This window comes from Onychomys torridus, chromosome 1, assembly GCF_903995425.1.
Source record: "Onychomys torridus chromosome 1, mOncTor1.1, whole genome shotgun sequence".
Taxonomy (NCBI): domain Eukaryota; kingdom Metazoa; phylum Chordata; class Mammalia; order Rodentia; family Cricetidae; genus Onychomys; species Onychomys torridus.
In genome coordinates this window covers 3,246,140-3,267,706 of record NC_050443.1, presented here as the reverse complement: position 1 = coordinate 3,267,706, position 21,567 = coordinate 3,246,140, and the positions used below count along the sequence as shown (strand labels likewise).

Genomic DNA, 21,567 nt, shown 5'->3' with positions numbered 1-21,567 from the left:
TCTTACGGTTGGGGGTCACCACAACATGAGGAACTGTACTCAAGGGTTGCAGCAGCGTCAGGGAGGTTGAAAACCGCGGGGAACAGTCTGGCACAGTGATGCTATCCTGCCCATTGGGACTTATGGACCATGTGCTCTGTTCTTAAAGCTGGGCACACCACGGCTAAGACAACATCGCTGTCAGGACTCACCATGATCACCACTAGCACGATCAAGGTTATCACCAGCATGGCTAGCGTGTCAATGTCCTGGCCATGTCTGCACTATTCACGTCATCGCTCATCCTTACCTCCCATCACCGCCCTCTTCCACCACCCATCACTACCCTCCTCACACACACAGCCATCATCATCACCTTCATTATCCATAGCACCATTATCATACCCTTCACCATCACCGCCACCGATACCATCAGCACTATCATCATATTATCACCACCATCTCAGAGTCACCATAGGATTGCCTTCACCATCATCACCATCATCGTGACCTTCACAATCAACACCATCCTCACCGCCAACACACCATCACCACCGACATCACTATACTATCAATAGCATCGCTCCAGGTCACTAACATCAAACCATTACCATCATCATCTTTATTACCAACACCATCACCATCGTGACCATCAGCATAAGCACCATGGTGTCACCCCCGCCCACTATTATCACTATCAGCACCACCATCACCCCATCATCACCATCACCACTATTGTAGCATGGGTGGAATTGACAAGCTAGGGTCAACATTGTGACTCTGTCCCTCCAGGATCCCCCCCTCCCCCAGGAACAACACCCACACTCTGTTGGCAGAATACTTTGGTTTTCTCTTGTTTGTCTGAGAGGATCTTAAGCACCCCGAATTCCAGAATGGGTCACACGTCGCCCCGAAGAGGCCTCTCCTCCTCTGTGGTGGTGGTGGTGGGCACAGGCGTGCTGGGGGGCCAGGCCACCTCTGATAGTCTCTTCACAGTCTCACTCAGCTGCCCCAGGCCCTGAGCAGCCTCTACCAACTGGACTAGGCCCAGCCCCAGGACTTGGCGGTCCTGCCGGTCTTGTTCCAGGACCTGAGTCAGCCTCTGCAGCTGGCCCCCCACCTCCCTCACTGCGGCCACCAGCTCCACCAAGGCAGGGGGCTCACAGGCCATGACCCTTACCGGTGGTTCTGGGGACACACATGGCCCAAGGGGACCTGGCTTGTGATTAGGACTTGGCCCGTGAGTGAGGTGGTCAGGGGGAGGTTGGTCCGACGGGTGGGTCATAGAGGAGAGGGGAAGGTCGGGGGTCACAGTGGGGGCTGAAGTTGAGTGTGAGGTCTGGATCGACGGAGAGGTCAATCTGGGGCTCTGGCTTCTGGGTGGTTTGAAGACCTCCGTGGATAGTGGGTCCACGCTTGGGGCTGGAGAGGCCCTGGAGGGGTCAGACTCGGAGGCTGGAGAGAGCTCCGGGTTCTGCATCTGGGATGTGACGGTGGGGGAGGCTTCCACCAAGGTCAGCTCGGGCTGGAGGCTAGGCTTGACCTTTGGTTCTCGAGTGTGGGAGGGAAATTCTGTCTCCGGGGAGGATGGGAGGGAGTTTGTAGGGGTGGCAGGGGTTGAGGAAATATGGGGGTTGGTGGGAGGTTGGGGCGTGGCAGTGGGGTGAGGAGTCCTAGGAAGCTGAGGGTTTCTGGTATGGTGAGAAGTTGTGGTGGGTTCAGGGGTGGTGGTGGGTTCAGGGACGGTGGTGGGTTCAGGGACGGTGGTGAGTTCAGGGACAGTGGTGGGTTCAGGGGTGGTGGTGAGTTCAAGGATGGTGGTGGGTTCAGGGACAGTGGTGGGTTCAGGGACGGTGGTGGGTTCAGGGACGGTGGTGAGTTCAGGGACGGTGGTGGGTTCAGGGACAGTGGTGGGTTCAGGGACGGTGGTGGGGTGAGAGGCTGTGAATGTGGGGGTCCTGGGGCTCATGGGGAGGTCTGAGGAGTCAGAACTATCTGGGTCTATTTTGGGTGTTGTGCCCAAGTCTGGGGTTATGTCGGATCCTGGAGACAGCTCCGAGGTAGGGGGAAGGCTGGTCACTTCTGAGAGCGCAGAGGAGTCAGAGGTTAGCCCTTTAGGGGAGGTGGGTGCTGGGCTGCGAGAGTGCTCTGGGGTGGGAGTTGGAGGCAAACTGGCCTCAGATTTGGACGAGGTGGAGTGGGAGACTGTCAGAGAGGGCATTGCTGGGGTGGGCGGAGGTGTTTGGGGAGGGTCAGGGATGAGCTGTGGCCGGGAGCCGGAGGTCAGCCGGGAGCCAGACGCTGGGGATGAGGTGGTGGGTGCTGTCCTGGCTGAGGTGGGCCGCGGCAGCCGGCGCTCAGGTTTCGGCTTCCTTGGGGAACCTGGAGGAGAAGGAAAAGGGGGGTCCTGATCGGTCTGAGGTCAGCTTGCCCCACCTACCGCGTCCTGGAACGCCCCTTGAGGAGCTGGCCAATGGGAAGGCAGAGATCTTCGTGACATCATGGGTCACCGGCAGACTTCACCAGGCCCTAGTGCCCCCCTCGTCCCCTCCTGTGAGGTTCCTGCCGCCACCTGGTGGCCTCTGCGGGGAAGGTGCGAGGATACAAGCAGGGAAAAATTCCGGAGGCTGGGAGAGCATGAGGAAAAGGCCCGGGGACCAGAAAGATGGACACCCTTTGGGATGCCGAAATACGGTAAGATTGCTAATGAACACCCACAGTGTAATAATTCACTTCACTGTCAAGCTGACTGGGTTTGGATTCTCCTAGGGAACACAGCTCTGGACATGTCTGTTTGGTGTTTCCAGAGAGATTTTACTGAACTACCCTGATTATCCATCCCATGGGCTGGGGTCCTAGACTAAATAAAAAAGGAAGTGACCTTCGTTAGGCGCGGTGGCACACGCCTTTAATCCCAGCTCTCGGGAGGCAGAGGCAGGCAGATCTCTAATGAGTTCGAGGCCAGCCTGGTCCACAGAGTGAGTTCCAAGACAGCCTGAGTTACACACAGTGAAAGCCTGTCTTGAAATAAAGCAACCAAAAGGACGTGAGTGAAGTACCCAAATTTATCTCTCTGCTTTGTGACTGCAGATGTAACGCGATCAGCTGCCCCGTGTACCTGCTGCCATGACGTTTGTAAGCTGAAATAAAGCCTCCTGTGAGGCTTTTTTTTTTTTAGGGGGCGGGGGTCAGGCAATGAAAAACGTAACAACTACACCCTGTCTCAAAAGCAAAATGCTGCCCCCCTTTTCTATCAGTTTCTGATTGCCGCAGTGATTTGCACGGTCTAGACCTGTTGACGTTCTGGTCTGTGTGACTTTGCTGCGGGAATAGCTCAAGCAACTGTGCGGTGTTCAGCGCCATCCCTGGCCCCTGCCCACTAAGCGCCAATGGAATACTAGGGATGCGGTGAATGGCAGAGCACTTACCCGGTATGCACAGAGCCCAGGTTTGGTACTAGGACCACGAAGAAAAATATTAAATGCCAGAGTTGGCAGACTCAGGAGGTAAGAGTGCCTGGCACAAAGCCTGGCAATTTGGCTTTGATCCCCAGGCTGTCCCTCCCAATAATCAAATCAAAGTAAATAAGGAAATAAAAGGGGGGTGCAGCCTTTAATCCCAGCACTTGGGAGGCAAAGGCAGGCAGATCTCTGAGTTCGAGGCCAGCCTGCTCTACAAAGCAAGTTCCAGAACACCTAGGACTGTTACACAGAGAAACCTTGTCTCAAAAGAGAAATACAGGGTTGGGGATTTAGCTCAGTGGTAGAGTGCTTGCCTAGCAAGTGCAAGGCCCTGGGTTCGGTCCTCAGCTCCATTTAAAAGGAAAAAGAAAAAGAAAGAAAGAAAAGTATCAGGCGTCATTGGGTAGATGCCTTGCCCCTGGTCATGGCAACCCCCAATGCCTTTAGCTATCATTGTGGGCTGCTTAGAATAATCCCCTCAGGCAAGCCATCTCTGCTCCAAATAATGACTGCTTGTTTGTAGGCTATCTCTCTGTTGGGTCTGAGGTAAGAATTGGGTTACCCCTGGGAACTCAGAGCCCATCTCTGCACCCCACAACACAAGGTCCCCAGGCCTCTGCTTTACCATGCCTCACCTGTGTCTGCACCAGCTCTCGGAGCCAGAAAGGGGTGGCTTGGACTCTTCCTGGTGCCGCTGGTAACAGTGGGTCTGGGTTTGCTTGTGGTGGGGGTCCCTTTGTGAAGGTGTGACAGACCCCTTCGTGCAGGTATATCCCATGTCCAGGAGAGCTCATAACTACCCTGGTCATCTGCAGATGTGTGAGGAAGAGGGTTGAGTCCTTCCTGCCACCTTCAGCCCCCTGGCAAATTACCACAGCAGGGGCTAACCCATCACTCAGCCCCCTAACAACCTACGTCACCTTGGCCACCAGTCAGGATGCTCTTGGCTACTAAAAGCAGAAGCTGATGAAATTACCTCATAAAGGAAATATAGGCATTACTTCCATTCCCCCGAGGCCCCTGACTTGGGTACAAACCCTCATAATAACTGAACTACCATACTATCCCAAACAGCTTCTTCTTTTGAGCCATAGCATGTATACACACACACACACACACACACACACACACACGCACGCACGCACGCACGCACGCACGCACGCATGCACAGGCACATGCACACACACAAACATAAGTAAATGTAAATAAATAAATAAGTGGATGAATATAAATAATCAATAAAAAGAAAAAAAAACAGATTCCCCAATTTTATAAATCCTTGGACTACAGAAACATTTCCAGGCTGAAGTGAACAAGAGAAAATAAAGATATAGTTAAAGTGACAGAGAAAGACGACACTGTTGGCTTTGAAAAAGAAAGGGGCTGTGTTTGGAAAAGTCAACAGGGCGGATTCTCCCACAGGGACCAGCCCTGCCAATACTGGTCTTGGCTCAGTGAGACCCATGCATTCTCACCCACAGAAGATCAAGAAAGCATGTGTTTAAGGCACTGGATCTGTGATGCCATAACAGCCAGAGAGATAAATGTAGGTGCTTCCTGGAGCTTAAAGTCTATCTTTGTTTGGGCGGGAGAACCGGCTCAGTGGTTAAGAGCATCCTTTGCTCTTGCAGAGGACCCAAGTCAGGTTCCCAGCACACAATTCAGACAGTTCACAACTGTCTGTAAATGCAGCTTCAGACCCCACGCTGCATTTGTGTGTGTGTGTGTGTGTGTGTGTGTACAAAATAAACTAATTTGTTTTTGAGACAGGGTATCTGTACGTATCTCTGACTATTCTGGAACTTGTTATATAGACCAGGTTAGCTTCAAACTCACAGAGATCCACCTACCTCTGCCTCTGGAGTGCTAGGATTAAAGGTGTGCCATCACCATCTGGTCATAAAATAAATCTTTGTTTGTTTTTCAAGACAAAGTTTCTCTGTGTAGCTCTGGCTGCCCTGGAACTCACCGTGTAGACCAGGCTGGCCTCATATTCAGAGATCCACCTGTCTCTGCCTCATGAGTGCTGGGATCAAAGGTGTGTGCCACCACCATCTGGACATAAAATAAATCTTCAAAATAAAAAAATCCTAGCCAGGGGTTGGGGATTTAGCTCAGTGGTAGAGTGCTTGCCTAGCAAATGCAAGGCCCTGGGTTCGATCCTCAGCTCCACAAAAACAAACAAACAAACAAACAAAAAAAAAAAAAAAAAAAAAAAAAAAAACAACTTGCTGTGTACCTGACGACCTGAGTTGGATCCCCAGAACTCCTCCGGTGGAAGTAGAAAACCAACTCATGCACGTCATCCTCTGCTCTCCATATGTGTGCCATGGCACACACATATATGAATGAATTAAAAAACGATTCCCTTCCTGCTCGCCTCTGCTGGTGGATAATACCACATTTCTAGAAGGTTTCTCTTGATTTCTCTACTACAACCAATCATTCCAACCTCGGGATCCTGCACCTATGGGTCGCTGTAATACAACACTCTACCAACAACGTTTTCCATTCTAGGTGAGTTCACGGGCATTCTGCACATGGGAATGGGGCATGTAGTCAGTCACACAACTCGATCCAGTCCCTGTGGCGTCTAGACTGGAGTCCGCTGCGTGAGTCAGATGCCAAACTTGTGCTTTGAATGACCGCACACATCACCCCAACCCAACGCGGTGCCTGCCTGCGATCCTACCACTGAGGAGAGTTCTAGGCTTGCCTGGACAATGTAGTTGACTTCCAAGCCAGCTGGGGCTGTGGCGTAAGATGGTCTCAAAGGCAAGTAGAGAGCTGAGAGATATGATCTCCGTTTGTGAGTGCTTGCTTTGCAAACACAAGGAACTGAGTGTGAGCCTCATAGCACACGTTTAAAGAAAATAAAAAGCTGGGCATGCTGGTTCCTCTTAGAATCCCAGCGCTGGGCAAACAGAGACAGAGGATCTCCCAGGCTTGCCAGCCACCAGGCTAGCCTCACTGGCCAGCTCCAGGGCACTGAGAGACGCTGCCTCACAAAGACAGGTTTAGACAGTGCCTGAGGAATGGTGCCAGAAGTTGTCCTCTGGCCTCCACACACACTGTCCACACATTGCAGGGACATACACAAGCACGTCACACACCTACACGCATACATAAGACACATGTAAACTGTTTGAAACAGAGCCCCATCTTGGCCAAACACCCCATACCCTCTCCTAAGTCTTGCTACATGGAACTGTCCCGAGAGTTCCCTTGTACTGTTTGTAATTCTGCCTTTGGTTCCCCCTGAAAAAGATGCCCCTGCCTCGGGTTAGCTGCCTCCACAGTGGCAGCTGTCTCGCATGTGATCAATTCCACCACGAGAGGGCGCTGAGGGGCAGGGAAACCGCCCTGATTGTGCAGAACAAAGGTTCTGGAACTCCGGCCACACCTGATTGAGGATCAGGGTCTCTGGGAGATCATTTCCGGTCCCAGCATCCCGATGACCAACCCTAACACCAGCATGAGATACTGCTAGGTCCAAGTCCCTGAGCCTGCTCCCTGGCTAGACTCTACAGGTGGCAGGCTGGATCCTGGCGACCAAGCAAAGCGCGCAGCACCCCTGTGATGTAATGAGGTGCGAGGCAGAGGAGCAGGTACCTACCCAGCCAGGCCTGACTGCGCATGCTGGGCTCCAGAAAGGATGCAGGCTGATCCTCCCAGCAGCGACAGGCAGAGAGATACACGGACAGAGGCCGTGATCGCTCCCAGTCAGAAGTGGGGAGAGTGAAATGCAGACTGAGGAAAACAGCCGTGAGGAAGGGAGCCGGTAGGGCAGAAATAGTGTCATCTCGCTCACTGAAATGAGCTGCGAGAGACACGGGGAGAGAGAGAGAAAGGACGGAGGCCAGTGGAAGGAAAAAGCAGAAAGTGCGACTCGGAACACGACAGGAGCCGACCGGAAAGAGACGCCCCCACTCCCCGGCCTGTAATCCAGCATTTGGACGGGAGGGGTGCAGACAGGGAATCAAGGCCAGCCTCAGCTACATAGTGAATCCCAGCCTGGGCTATCAAAGAGCTTATCAAGAAAGAATGGGGGAGAAGTGTGAGGGAGGAAGTGGAAGGAAGGAGAAAAAAGGAGGAAGGAGGGGAAGGAGCGAGTGGGCAGACGAGATGGCTCAGCAGGTGAAGTATGGCTCCAGCCTGGAACTCTACCTGGAACCCACGCGGTAGAAGGAGGGGACTGACTCCTACAAGCTGTCTGTCCTCTGAGTTACACACACACACACACACACACACACACACACGCACACGCACACACACACTGTGGCACGTGGGCCACAGCATACACATGCATGCACATACATACACAATGTATCGAGATCTTTCTTAAAAAGAAATAGTGAAGAGGATGAGACATGAAAGGAAAAGCAGGAAGCCACGGAAGAGGTCAGGGTAGAGGGTGTGCAAAGGACAGTGAAGGGGAAACCCAGGAAGGCAAGGAGAGAGGAAGCGGTATGAAAGCCCGTGAGTGCTGGGCACGGTGGTACATGCCCGTGATCCCAGGGCTGGGGAGGTGAAGGCAGGGAGAACAGGAGTTCGGGGCCAGCTGAGACAACCAAAGAAAAGAAGAAAGGAAAAACAGACTAGTGAAAAATGGGATGAGGAGGTGAGTTGAAAGGAAGATGGTGCTGGACCGCGGTGGTGCACGCCTTTAATCCCAGCACTCGGGAGGCAGAGGCAGGCGGATCTCTGTGAGTTCCAGGCCAGCCTGGGCTACAGAGCGAGATCCAGGACAGGCTCCAAAGCTACAGAGAGAAACCCTGTCTCAGGAAAAGAAGAAAGAGGAGGAGGAGGGGGAAGAGGGAGGAAGAGGAAGGAAGGAAGGAAGGAAGGAAGACAGACACAGGGGGCTGAAGAGATGGCTCAGTGGTTAAGAGCACTGGCTGTTATCTCAGAGACCTGGGTTCAATTCCCAGCACCCACATGGCAGCTGACAACTGTCTGTAACTCCAGTTCCAGGGGACCTGACACCCTCACACAGACATACATGCACTAATGCAAATAAAAATAAATAAATAGATTCTTTTTAAGGAAGGAAGACACAAAAAGAAAGAAAGAAATGGGGAGAGAGGCTGGAGAGATGGCTCAGTGGGCACAAGCACCCAGTGCTTGTCCAGAGGACGTGGGTTTGATTCTCCCCACTCACAAGGTGGCTCACAACCATCTGTAACTCCCGTTTCAGGGGCTCTGGTCCCCTCTCTGGCCTCTGCGGGAATTGTATGCACATGGTGCACAGATACAGGCAAAATACCCATACCCATAAAATAATAAATAAAACAAAAATTGTAAAGAGTGGAAGGAATGCAGAATTTTAAAGGAAAACCGAGAAAGAAAATACGAGAAACCGCATGGGGGGGAAGGACAGCTCCAGAGATGAGGAAGGGGGGAGAGTGGAAATGAAATCAATGGGGGAGAAAGACCCCAGGAGAGGACAACAAAATGGAGTCGAAGGTGTGCGTGTGCGGGAGGAGAGAGATGCGTCCGTGGGGGCCGCAGGAGGTGCCCATGAGGAAGACAGCCGGGTAGGAGGTGTCCAGAGAACACATTGGGTGGCGGCTCGAGATCTCCGTGGTGGCAGCTGAGCGGGAAGAACACAGACTATAGCGAGACACATGGTGTAGTAGAGGGACAGATAGCTGGGGTGAGACGGTGACCTGCTGGGCGGGTGAGGAGAGGCAGGAGGCAGAACCGTGCCCCAGGGAGGACAGTGTGGCCTGCCAACTCACATTCCCAGGAGCTGGGGGAGGAAGCGTGTGCTGACCGGGAAACCCTGAACTGGGGGTTCTGGGTCATTCCCAGAGATGCTCCGCTTTGAGCTCAGGCTGATGTGTCACAGCCATTTCCTGGTCGCTCAGGACTTGCTGGAACCCTCTGATCTCTCAGACCCAAAAGCTGCCTCACTGCGCTCTGGAGGAGACAAATACTGTCAAGTCCAAGGACGGAACACATTTAGGACGTCTGGATGCATCCAGGGAAAGCCTGCAGGGCCACGGAGGCCTAGGCCAGCTCAGTTAGAAGGATTGTTATGGCTGATCATGGTTGCACACATCTGTAATGCCAATACTTGGGAGGGGGAGACAAGAGGGCCAGGAGCTCAGGGCAAACCTCGGCTACATAGCGAGTTCAAGGCCAGTCTGGGAGTACATGATATATCATCTCAAAAGACAAACAGGGTAGGCCACATGGTAAAAGTACCCGCTGCCGAGCGTACTGGAGGGAGAGCTTGACATACGCACCCACACAAGTTCCCGGTCAGGCCCCTCACCTGTGTCCGTAAGCCTCTGTGTTGCTGAAGAGAAGGCTTCGGGGTTCCTGGTGGTAGCCCAGGAGAGAGTATGTCCAGGCTGTGCTGCCGCAGTGGTCCCTTTGGTCAGGTCCTCTCCTGAAGTGGGGTCCCAAGTCCACGAGGGGTAATCATCGTCATCTGTATAGCCTGGGGAGAGCATGGGTCCCTTTCTGTTATCTGAGGGCCTTACCACTGCACTTCCCTTCCAGAGTCTCCTTCGGGAGCCCTGTCATGTCCCCACCCTGACCCCCCTCCGGCCAGTTCCTTAGGTGACACTGTCACCCTGTGCCACCTGACTCCATTCCCTCAGCCTCCCTCACTGTTCCCTGGTACCAGTGCAGGTGAGCACCACGTCTTCCTCATGGTCACAATTGTGCTTCCCCCAGGTGCCTGAGGGGCAGTCACTCAGTGAGGTCTCGCTCCCCTTACAGCCCATATCATCCAGCCAGATGGGCCCGGTCCCAGGGCCATAGTGGGTTTTGCCTACTCGGGGCCGGACCTTTCCACAGCCCAGCTCCCAGCAGGCTACTGTGGCATCCCGAAGGTCCCAGCTGTCATCACACACTGTGCCCCACAGTCCAGCATGCCACACCTCTAGCCGGCCAGCACACCTGTTGGGCCCATCAGCCAGACGAACCCGGAAGGGACCTGGGGGTGGGAGGCCCTCGGGTTAGGAGGTAAGGGGGACTGCCTCGCTGCTGTTCCCAACCCTTCTGGGCCTCCTCCACTCACCTGATGGTTCGGAGACTCCAGCAGATGGGGAGAGGGCTGGATCTTGGGATGACTCCAGAGAACCTTCTGGGCTCTCACCAGATGGCTCCAAGGAGGCCTGAGGGATTTGTGTGATGGGGGCCTCAGAGGTCGCTTCTTGGGGGCCTTGAGTAGACAGTGATGCTACAGTCTCTGAGGTCCACTCCCAGGGGACCCTGGGAGTCACCTTTATAGTGGTGTGTGACGTCTGTCTGTGGGGAGCCTTAGTGGTCAGTCTTTTGGGTAACTCAGAGGTACGTGGGGTTAGATTTAGGGTGCTTGGGGTGCCTAGGACCCTGGAGCGTTTAGTGGTTGGTATCCCAGGGGGGTGGGTGGTTGGTCTTTTTGCATTTTTAGGCACCCACTTCTTAGTAGTCTTGGGCGCTTTCCCTGGAGACTTTGTGGTTTTCTCTAGCACACTGGAGGTAAGGCTGGCAGAGGCCTTGGTGGCCAGCTCTCCTGGAAGCCAGGCATCCTGATCTCTACCCAGCCCAGGGAGCCAGCTCCAACTGAAGGGGTCTGAGATGGTATCCAGGCCAGGGGTCCCTAGGAGGCCGGGAGGGAAGAAAGAGAAGATGTAGAAACCATGGTGAGCTAACACCCCCACCACCGCTAACCCATATCCTTGGCCCGCTTTTCACTTTAAAAAAAAAGGTTTGCTGGACTGAAGAGAGGGCTCAGTGGTTAAGAGCACGCGCTGCTCTTCCAGAAGATCTGGGTTTGAGTCTTAGCACCCACATGGTGGCTCACAACTGTCTGGAACTCCAGTCTCAGAGAACCTGATGCCCTCTTCTGGCCTCTGAGGGTTCCAGGCACACCCGTGTGGCACAGATGTACTTGCAGGCAAAATACGTGTGTGTGTGTGTGTGTGTGTGTGTGTGTGTGTGTGTGTGTGTGTGTTTCAAGACAGGGTTTCTCTTTGTAGCCCTGGTTGTCCTGGAACTCACTCTGTAGCCCAGGCTGGCCTTGATTCACAGAGATCCACCTACCTCTGCCTCCCGAGTGCTGGGATTAAAGGCGGGTGCCACCATCACCCAGCTAGCAATCTATATTAAATATATTTGTTCTCTGACAATTGCAAGCATGTCTATAATGAACTACTCTCTCCACCCACTCTCTCTTATCTCTATCATCCCTAACACCCCTTCTCCCTACCTGCCTCTTGCCCCCTTACACAGCTTTAGGTTTTGTTGTGTGATCCATTTAGTTCCATCCAAGGCCATCTGTGGTACCACTGGACTGGGACTGTCATTAGAGCCCGGTATGCAAATTAAAACTACCTAGAGAGCCTATCTCACCCCAATTAGAGTGACCATCATCAAGAAAAACAATGACAGCAGATGCTGGTGAGGATGTGGGGAAACGGAATCCTCAGTCACTCCTGGTGGGAGTGCAGGGTGGTGCAGGCGCTGTGGAAAATTAGCACAGAGAACCCACAAAAAGCTGGAAACAGAGACTGGAGGAATAGCTCAGCAGGGAAAAGCATGTACTGCTCTTGCCAAAGACCTGAGTTCCATTCCCAGCACCCAGTCAGCAGGCTGACAGCCACCAGAGCCAAGGTATGCCATGCCTCCGGCCTTTGAGAGCACAGCACTTGTGTGTGCATAAACACATACACATGATTAAAGTAATAAAATCAATTCCTCTTCAAGGCAAGGAATAGAGCTCCTTATGACAGCTATTTCCGTCCCAGGCACATACACCAAGGCGGTGGTTCTCAACATTCCTAATGCTGGGATGCTCTAGTACAGTTTCTCAGGTTGTGGTGACCCAAACCATAAGATTATTTTCGTTGCTACTTCATAACTGTGATTTTGCTACTGTTATGAGTCACAACGTAAGTATCTGATATTTCCAATGGTCTCAGGCAACCCTGTGAAAGGGTCGCTGGACTCCCCAACAGGGTCTGAACCCACAGATTGAAAACCATTGCCCTAAGGACTTCACATCTTACCCTTCGACACAGGGGTCCACTAAGTTGCCCAGGCTGGCCTTGAACTAGAGATCCTCCTATCTCAGACTCTCCAGTAGTTGGGATTATAGTCTTCCCCTTCAAACCTGGCTTTTTCCCCCTAGAGTTTTATTTGTCTTTGGTGTGAGTGGTTTGCCAGCATGTATGTCTGTGCACCATGTATGCTCAGTACCTGTGGAGGCTGAAATAGCATCAGACTTCCCCAAAACTGGAGTTAGATTGCTGTCACGTGGGTACTGGAATCAACCCTGGGTCCTCTACAAAAGCAGCCCGTGCTCTTAACCATTTATTCGTTTTTTGTTGTTTGTTCTTTTTTTTTAACTTTTTTTTTTTCTTTTTGAGCTGAGGATCGAATCCAGGGCCTTGCGCTTGCTAGGCAAGCGCTCTACCACTGAGCTAAATCCCAACCCTGTTCTTTTTTTGTTATTATTATTATTACAGTGTTTCTATAGCCCAGGCTAGCCTCAAACTCTTAAGAATCCTCTTGCCTCAGCCTTTCAAATGCATATATTAAGGGCATGCCCTACTACCCCTGGCTTTTCTTCCATATTAATCAGCCTCAAGAGAGGCTCGAGGTCTCCCAGGCCATGTCCCTGGTTGCCGTCCTTCTGTGGCTCTCCCAGAAGACAGAGGAGCAGAGCTGATGACTCTGTTCTTTGATTCACCATTATCTACAACCTTTCTTTCTGATTAGGCCACACAGGCAGTCTAGGATGAGCCACGCCCAACACAAGCTTTGGTACTTTGCCCCTGGCTCAGGAAGATGACTTCTAAACCCTTGGAATGTTCTTGCCTGTAAGAAATTCTTTGTGTGTACGTGTTGCAGGGCTGGAGAGATGGCTCAAGGGCTATGAGTACTGTCTGCTCCTCCAGAGGACCCAGGTTCAATTCCCAGCACCTACATGGCAGCTCACAACTGTCTGTAACTCTAGTTCTAGGGGACCTGACACCCTCATACAGACATACACACAGGCAAAACACCAGTGCACATAGAAATAATAACCTTTAAAAAAAAAAAAACTAAGGAATTCTTTGCATGTCTGGGGGACTTTGTCTATACTAACAATGTGATTTCTGAGCAGCCATGTACACATTCAGCCACATCTGTGGGGTCAAGCCCCTACAAACAACGGTAGACATCAAGCTAAGATAACACGTCCGGCTGGCCATTCTTGCAGGTTGTCCCACACACTGCCGGGAGAATCCAGTACTGTCTACACCACCCCACTGGGAACTCACACCTGAAGTCCGCTCCGTGTGCCCTCTCCCTTGGCTGAACTTACCCTGCATCTTCACTATGGTGAAGCATGGCCTGAGCTAAGGGCCTCTCTCATTTCTGGGAGTCCTTTCATGGACTGAACCTCAGTGTGGTCCTGGAGACCTCCCAAACTCCACCTCTTTCCCTCCACGAGGCATGAGCTTCTCAAAGACCCATAATATGTTCATTCCATTCTGAGTACCCAGCTCCTAGCTCAGGGTCTAGCACTGGAGTTGGACACCAGGCTCCTAAAAATGGGGAAATGCACTGCCAGCACTGATTTTTTTTTCTTTTGTTTTTGTTTTTCGAGACAGGGTGTTTCTCTGTGTAGCTTTGGAGCCTGTCCTGGAACTCACTCTGTAGACCAGGCTGACCTCGAACTCACAGAGATCCGCCTGCCTCTGCCTCCCGAGTGCTGGGTTCAAAGGCGTGCGCCGCCGCCACCACCGCCCGGCACCAACACTGATTTTTAACTAGCTCTTATTTTGGCCAGACTTAGGCAATTTGAATGAAGTTATATGAGCTAAGTACCCACTACAGGGCTCAGGCTTAGTAAGCACTTGGTCAAGCTACCGACATCCCTGGTCTCCATTCCTTCCTCTAGAAAACCCTTCTAGAGCCAGAAGGTGGCGAGCGTGTCCTCACCAGTGCAGGTAACCCCGACATCCTCATTGTGGGCGCAATTGTGTTTCCCCCAGGCAGCGGCGGGGCATTCTGAGAGCGAAGCCTCGGTCCCCACACAGCCCACGTCATCCAGCCAGATGGGGCCCGCGCCCCAGCCGAAGCGGCCTGCTGCAGGGTCTGGTTGCCGAGGCCCCCCGCAGCCCAGCTCCCGGCAGACCACAGCGGAGTCTCTCATGTCCCAGCTGTCATCACAAACCGTCCCCCAGCGCCCATCATGCCATACCTCCAGCCGGCCAGAGCACCTGCTGGGGCCAGCCACCAGGCGCAACTGGGGGGACCCTAGAATAGCGAGAGAGAGAAAAAAGCCAAGAGTTAGGGTCAGAAAGCCCATCTGGCGCTCTTCATCTGCCTGCATTCCATCTTCCTTTCCAAATGTCCATCTACCCACTGTCTAGGCTTTCCTTCATAAATCCCTCCATCCAGAGAGCAGATGTTGATCAAGGTTTCCTCTGCACTGGTCACAGAGCCAGGCCTAGCTGGCTGGCTCCTCAGAAAGCTAAATATAGAATTACCATTCGGTGGTGGTGGCACATGCCTTTGATCCCAGCACTCCGGAGGCAGAGGCAGGCGGATCTTTGTGAGTTCGAGGCCAGCCTGGTCTACCAAGTGAGTTCCAGGAAAGGTGCAAAGCTACACAGAGAAACCCTGTCTCGAACCCTCTCCCCCCAAAAAAAATAATTACCATATGATATAGAAATCCCACTGTTAGGAATAGACCCAAAAAATATTGAAAGGGGACTGGCAAGATGGCTCCGTGGGCAAGGGTACCTGTCACCAAGCCTGACAATCCCACGAGTTTGCTCTCTGGGACCCCCACAGGGCAGAAAAAGAATTCTCTGACCTCGATGTGTGTATCATGACACCTGTGCATACACATACAGAGGTAAACATAACTTTTAAAAATTGAAAGACTGTGTTAACATACACATGGTGTACATGGCTGTACCGGTCACAGTAACTCAAAGGTGTCTCTTAGTGTATGGACAAGTTAAACAGAAGAAGGTATTGATCTTTTCGATGCACTTTGGAATGCACATTGCAGCCCAGGCTGGCCTCAAACTCAATCCTCCTGCCTCAGCCTCTCAAGTGCTGGAATTGCAGGAGTACACCACCATGCCCAGTGAACCAAGGGAATTACTTTACTTTCTTAGGGTTTTTAATATTACATCCATTTATTTGCTTATCGGTGTGTGTGTGTGTGTGTGTGTGTGTGTGTGTGTGTGTGTGTGAGCGTGTGCAGGAGGGTGTGCATGTGCCACCATGTGCATGTGAGGATCAGGGGAAAATTTGTGAGAATCAGTGCCTTCCTTCCACAGTGTGAGTCCTGGGGCTGAAATTCGGGTTGTCAGGCCTGGCAACCAGCATCTCCACCCAATGAACCGTCTTTCTGGTCCCAAGGGATGTTTGTGTGTTTGTGTGGATGGATGGGTGTGTGTGTCCATGGGGAGTGTGTGTACATTCATGTGGAAGCCAGTGGTTGACATCATTTTCCAAGTTATTTTTTTGAGGCAGGGTCTCTCACTGAATCCGAGGCTCACTGATTTGGATCAACTGACTGGGCAGCAAGCCCCAGGCCCTCCTGTCTCTGCTCTTCCAGCCCTAGAATTACAGGTGTGCACTGCCACACCCAGCTTTTTCTTTCTTTCTTTTTTCTTTTCTTTTTTTTTTTTTTTACTTTCTTTGAGACAGGGTTTCTCTGTGTAGCATTGCGCCTTTCTTGGATCTCGCTCTGTATACCAAGCTGGCCTCGAACTCACAAAGATCTGTCTGCCTCTGCCTCCCGAGTGCTGGGATCAAAGGCGTGTGCCACCACCACCCGGCCACACCCAGCTTTTTCATCCTGCTGGGGATCTGAATTCTGGTCCTCGAACAGCACACGCTTTACCCATCTCCCTGGTCCTCATCACATCAAAATAACTCTCAAGCTGTGCAGTCACTTGGAGCAAGCCAGAGGACATTGTGACCATCCATCACAAGGCATGAGAACCCAGAAGCTTTAGATGGCAGACTCCCATCCTCATCCTTCTACCCTGCTCAGAACCCAGCTACAGAGGGTAGAACTCTTGTGCAAACACAACTCTGGATTTTAGGATATCAGCAGAACATTAAAACAAGTACTTGGTGGGGGGGGAGGGGGAATTGGGGATTTAGCTCAGTGGTAGAGTGCAAGGCCCTGGGTTCAATCCTCAGCTCCACAAAAAAAAAAAGTACTTGGCCTGGGCAGTGGTGGCCCAGGCCTTTAATCAGGAGGCAAAGCAAGGCAGATCTCTGTGAGTTTGAGGCCAGCCTGGGCTACAGAGTGAGTTCCAGGAAAGGAGCAAAGCTACACAGAGAAACCCTGTCTCAAAAAACAAACAAACCAAAAACAAAACAAACACACAAACAAAAAGTACTTGTCCTGCTGAGCAGGGGCATGGGCTACCTTTCTTTCTATGAGCAAGTTCCATGGAACAATCTCACAACCAGAGCAGAGAGGGACTCACCAGCTTCCGGCCCAGGCTCTGGGGGCGCAGTGGGAGAAGCAGGGAGAGTCCAGCTGCCTGCTGGGCCTGGGGTCTGGCCCACTGAGGTAGACAGAAGCCTGGGTGCTGAGGTGTTGCTGTCCACTGCAGGGGCTGTGGGCTGCACACCACCGAGAGGCATGCCTAGGGGGGAAGAGACGTTGGTACCACCTCCAAGGCTGCCTCTACCCAGAGCAGGCCCAAGGCTTCCCTGACCCGCAGCAAGAAGTGGGTGGGAATAAGAGAGAGCAGGAAATGAGTCTGGAGGTGAGGGAGAAGAGGGGAGGCACTCCTAAGCAGGTAAGATTGGCTTGGGCTAAGAGCAAGGAAGTCGGGCTCACCCTGTCAAACACCAGACAATATCCAGTGACCCTTAGGGAGACCAAGTCACCTCTAGTTACCTTGGACCAAGGTTTCCCATAAGAATATAAGATGGGGAAAGAGGGAAACAGGAAGTGAAGCGTGAGCAAGGACCACTCGCCCCCTCCCGCCCACTTGAGGTGACCACACAACCCACCGTCTCGTCCTTCCCACTGACATCTCACAGGCTCTTACCGTCACACACGGCCCCAGCATCCTCCCGATGGTGACAGTCATGCTGACCCCAGGGCCTCGCAGGGCAGAATCGCAAGGCTGTCTCATTCCCCCGACATCTGAGATCATCCAGGACGATGGGTCCAGCCCCCTCCCCAAAGAAGGCGCCCCCTGGGGCGGCCAGCGCGCCCCCACAGCCCAGCTCCCTGCAGGCCACGGCAGCATCACGAAGATCCCAAGCGTCGTCACACACCGACCCCCAGCGTCCCCCGTGCCAAACCTCCAGGCGGCCAGCGCAGCCGTGGGGACCATCAGCGAGGCGCAGCCTGGGTGCAGGACCTGGGTATAGGAGGTCAGGGGACAGGGTGACCAGAGTTAGGACAGATGAGGAGCTGCCGAGTTATACCAAGAAGAGAAACTAGAATGGGTTTGCAAGGACTAGGTTAACACTGTGAGGGTCTAGGATGGGTGAGCAGGTACTGCGTTAGAACAGTGAGGAATCAGAATGGGCGGATAGGAACTGAGTCGTGCCAACAGGGAACAAGGATGTGGGAGGAGGAAAGGGAGGGGGTAGCAGAAGGAGGACAGTGGATGGAGGAGGGAGCCCCCAAGTGCCCTTCCATGGCCCCCAGCTGAGGCTTGGCAGGCTAAGCCCAAGCTTCGATCCTGCCTCTCCCATTTCCCAGAGAATGTGTAGAGAGAGAAGGCTTTTACTGCTTCCTGGGGGAGTTAGTCAGCTCCCCCTTCCCCGCCCCCTCATAACAACCCCCGACACCCCATCCCCTTACCACCCACCCCCACCCCCTCACTCTCCACCCCCCCACCCCGCATACCAGTGCAGACCAGCCCCGCATCCTCAGTATGGTCACAGTTGCTCCGGCCCCAGGGGCTTCTGGGGCAGTCCCGGAGAGCCTGCTCTCCTCCTCCACACCCTACGTCATCCATCCACACGGGGCCTGAACCAGGTCCGAACCTGGCACCCCCAGGGGCGGCCAGCGCCCCCCCACATCCCAGCTCCCGACAAGCCACAGCTGCATCTCGGAGGTCCCATCCATCATCACACACAGTGCCCCAGCGTCCACCGTGCCAGACTTCCAGGCGGCCGGCACATCCGTGGGGACCTGAGACCAGGCGCAGCCGCTCTGGGGGATAACAGAGAAGGGAGACTGTAAGAGGCTATGTCTAACGTCAACTTCTGGGGAAACTGAGGCCCAGAAAGGGCAGTGGACTGAGGTTTGTCTGCCGACTGGCTCATTCAGAAAAGGGAACTGTCCCTGGAAGGACCCCTGGATCTCATAGAGGAAGGATCAGGTAGAGGAGGTGGCCAGCCCTGACTGAATCCTTGGAGGGCCACAAGCAGAACAGAGGTCTGGAATCCTCAGTTTGTCTGGGCCTAGGGTCTCACAGAACCCAGATCAAGGAGACAAGGAAGATTTGGAGGAGACTCACCTTGGCGGGAAGCTCCATTTGTCAGTACAGGGGCCCGGGTGGACTTGGCCTGCTTGGGTGGCCGGGGATTCTTCTTACGAGGGCCATTCTGGGAGCTTGCTGCTGGTTGGGGAGCTGGGAAAGTGACACGTGACCAGGAAGTCAGCTCTGCGCTGTTCACCCTTCCTGACTCCTAGACATCTGTCTAGGGATCCCTTGCTGAGAGACTGAAGTGCTGGGGGATTCCTGGTAATGAAGGATACTAGCTCGCAGGAAAACATCTATAGCAAGATGACCTTCCCCCATAGCTGAGACAGACTGGGGTGCGGGGTGGGAAGCCTAGTCTTTTGTGCTCACCTGGAGTCACAGGGGGCTCCTCTGAGCTAGGGCTCAGCTCCCCGGACAGTGGCAGCCACGGATCCCCATCCAGTAGGGATGTTGAATCTTCTCTAGAGTTAGCTGCACGCTGACCTATGGAGAGGACCAGAGTTATGAGAACGGTGATGGGTAAAGAATAGAGGTTAGCAGGGAGGTGGTGGCACGTGCCTTTAATCCCAGCACTCGGGAGGCAGAGGCACGAGATCTCTGTGAGTTCGAGGCCAGCCTGGTCTACAGAGTGAGATCCAGGACAGGCACCAAAACTACACAGAGAAACCCTGTCTTGAAAGGAGGAGGAGGAGAAGGAGGAGGAGGAGGAGGAGGAGGAGGAGGAGGAGGAGGAGGAGGAGGGGGAGGAGGAGGAGGAGGAGGAGGAGGAGGAGGAGGGGGAGGAGGAGGAGGAGGAGAGGAGAGAGGCCACTTGATCTCTGGGACAGAACAACCTGGATGCTTGAATTCTCTGGGGCTCAGAAATAAGTGATTGTAAGCTGGGGGTTCTAGGAGGTGGGGAGGAATCTGGTCTTATGGGATAGGGAATTAGGCATTTCTCCACTTCCAAATCTATAAGAACTATGGACTTGGGGTTTCTGCAGCCATCACCGTAAGAGGAATCTGAGTCTCTTTACCTACACAGACGACGCCTGCGTCCTCCTCATGAGAGCAGATATGGGCCTTCCAGCCCCGGTGGGGACAGATACCCAGCTGTCCCTCACTGCCCCGGCAGGCCAGCTCACTGAGCCACACGGGCCCAGTGCCCTCCCCAAAGAAGGCACCCCCGGGGGCGGCCAGCGCCCCTCCGCAGCCCAACACACGGCAGGCCACTTCAGCATCCCGGAGATCCCATCCGTCATCACACACGGTGCCCCAGCGCCCGCTGTACCAGACCTCCAGGCGTCCTGCACAGCTGTGGGGGCCATCAGCCAGGCGTAGTCGCTCTGAAGGGCGAAGGAAAAACTGTGACCCCAGACAGAAGCCCTGTGGCCTGGGGGCCAGGGTGACAGACAGTAAGGGCAGGGAGCTGCCTTGCATGGTGCCATCAGGAAGCCAGCTACCCTGGAGGCAGGCCCCTGGACCCGGACTCCTGGGTACAAGGAGAGGAGTGTCTTAGAGATATTGGGAGCTGTGTGGAAGGTCAGAGTGGAATCAGGGGAGCAGGGACCGGCGGGAGAGTGGCGGGAGGCTTGGAGCTGGGTGAGGCCAAGTGGAGAGTCAGGACACTTACCAACAGCCTGGGTCCCCACCAGAATTGCTGCAAAGGGGGTCGGAGGGAACAGGGTGAAGGTGATTTAGGGGGAGGGGGTCCGCTCCCCAGCGCATGCTCCCGCCTTAAGTTCAGTGAGAAACCTCCACTCACATACTGACTCCTCACACCTCTGAGTCAGAAACCCTGCTGCTGGAAGGGACTTTGGGTGGAGGCTGGGATAAGTTGCAGGTCCCTGGGGCGGGTGGGGCCCAGATGCCTGACCCTTGAAGACAGGGCTGGGGGCCAGATTGAATGGTGGGAGTGATACCCCTCAGTGTGACTGCCAGAGTAACAAAGGGCAGGTCACTTGGGCTGCTAGGCAGGACGTCCAAAAGGCTGGTTCCCTGAGGGATTAGAGGGGCCGGCCAGATGTCAGGATATTCCAGAGCACCAGAACCAGAACAGGCTCCCTGAAGCCTGAGTCCCTACATTGGACAAGCTAAAGGGTCAGAGGTGAAAGTCCAGGTCCCTAAGGCACCCCCTCCCCCAAAGGGAATGGGTCACTCACCAAGGAGGCAGGCCAAGCCCCTCATGTTTGCAGAGTCCAGGGCAGGGGTTGGGGGTGAAGGGGGAAGGAGGGGAGGAGAGGGGAGGAGGAGGCAGCCAGAGAGAAGAGGGAGGGAAGTGGCTGGCCCGGCAGGCCCGCCGCCGGAGGCGCCCTGGACAGCTAGGAGCAGGCTGGGCAGAAGGCTTTGCCAGGAGGGAGAGCTGCTGTGGGGAGGCAGCAGGGGACAGGAGGGGGAGGGGGCTGGCCGCAGCTGAGGCTGCGGGGGGGGGGGGGGGGGGGGGGGCAGGCAGAAGGGAGGTGTTCAAGTGCAAACACCCACACTGGAGGAAGGCGGCCAGCCAGGCTCCAGAGGGCCACGTGCTCAGAGATGCTTATGGGGATGGCAGCTCTGAGAAGGGACAGGCCTGGCCTGGGTGTCTGGGGGCCAAGGCTGAGGGCACACCCTCCTGCCTCCTCTTGTTCTCCAAGCCCAGGGAGTGAAGCTGGGAGTGGACAGGTTTGGGGGGAATCCTGCAGTAGCAAGAAGGCCCACAGCCAGACACCAGGAGGGACTTACTACTATATTAAGAA

The 21,567-nt window shown here is 54.0% G+C and overlaps 2 protein-coding genes across 2 annotated transcripts in view; one reads left to right on the top strand and one right to left on the bottom strand.

Annotated features, from left to right (window-relative positions):
• Positions 1–557, top strand: part of LOC118593095 (serine/threonine-protein kinase SBK2-like) — a 5,432-nt gene extending 4,875 nt beyond the window's left edge. Inside the window, exon 3 of the mRNA XM_036202362.1 lies at positions 343–557. Within this exon, the coding sequence (XP_036058255.1) occupies positions 343–557 (215 nt within the window). The remainder of the gene's footprint in view (positions 1–342) is intronic.
• A 75-nt stretch (positions 558–632) lies between these two features.
• On the bottom strand, positions 633–21,054 carry Ssc5d (scavenger receptor cysteine rich family member with 5 domains). Its single transcript, XM_036179582.1, has 15 exons — positions 20,998–21,054; positions 20,469–20,495; positions 19,873–20,181; positions 19,226–19,339; positions 18,890–19,003; positions 18,274–18,582; positions 17,462–17,779; positions 16,889–17,050; positions 14,367–14,684; positions 10,474–11,037; positions 10,075–10,389; positions 9,721–9,888; positions 4,076–4,249; positions 1,858–2,361; positions 633–1,746 (listed from the first exon to the last, which is right to left on the bottom strand). Exons 1-15 carry the CDS (start codon positions 21,020–21,022, stop codon positions 878–880), a joined length of 4,290 nt encoding a protein of 1,429 aa, XP_036035475.1. The 5' UTR covers positions 21,023–21,054; the 3' UTR covers positions 633–877.
• Between the last annotated feature and the right edge of the window lie 513 nt (positions 21,055–21,567).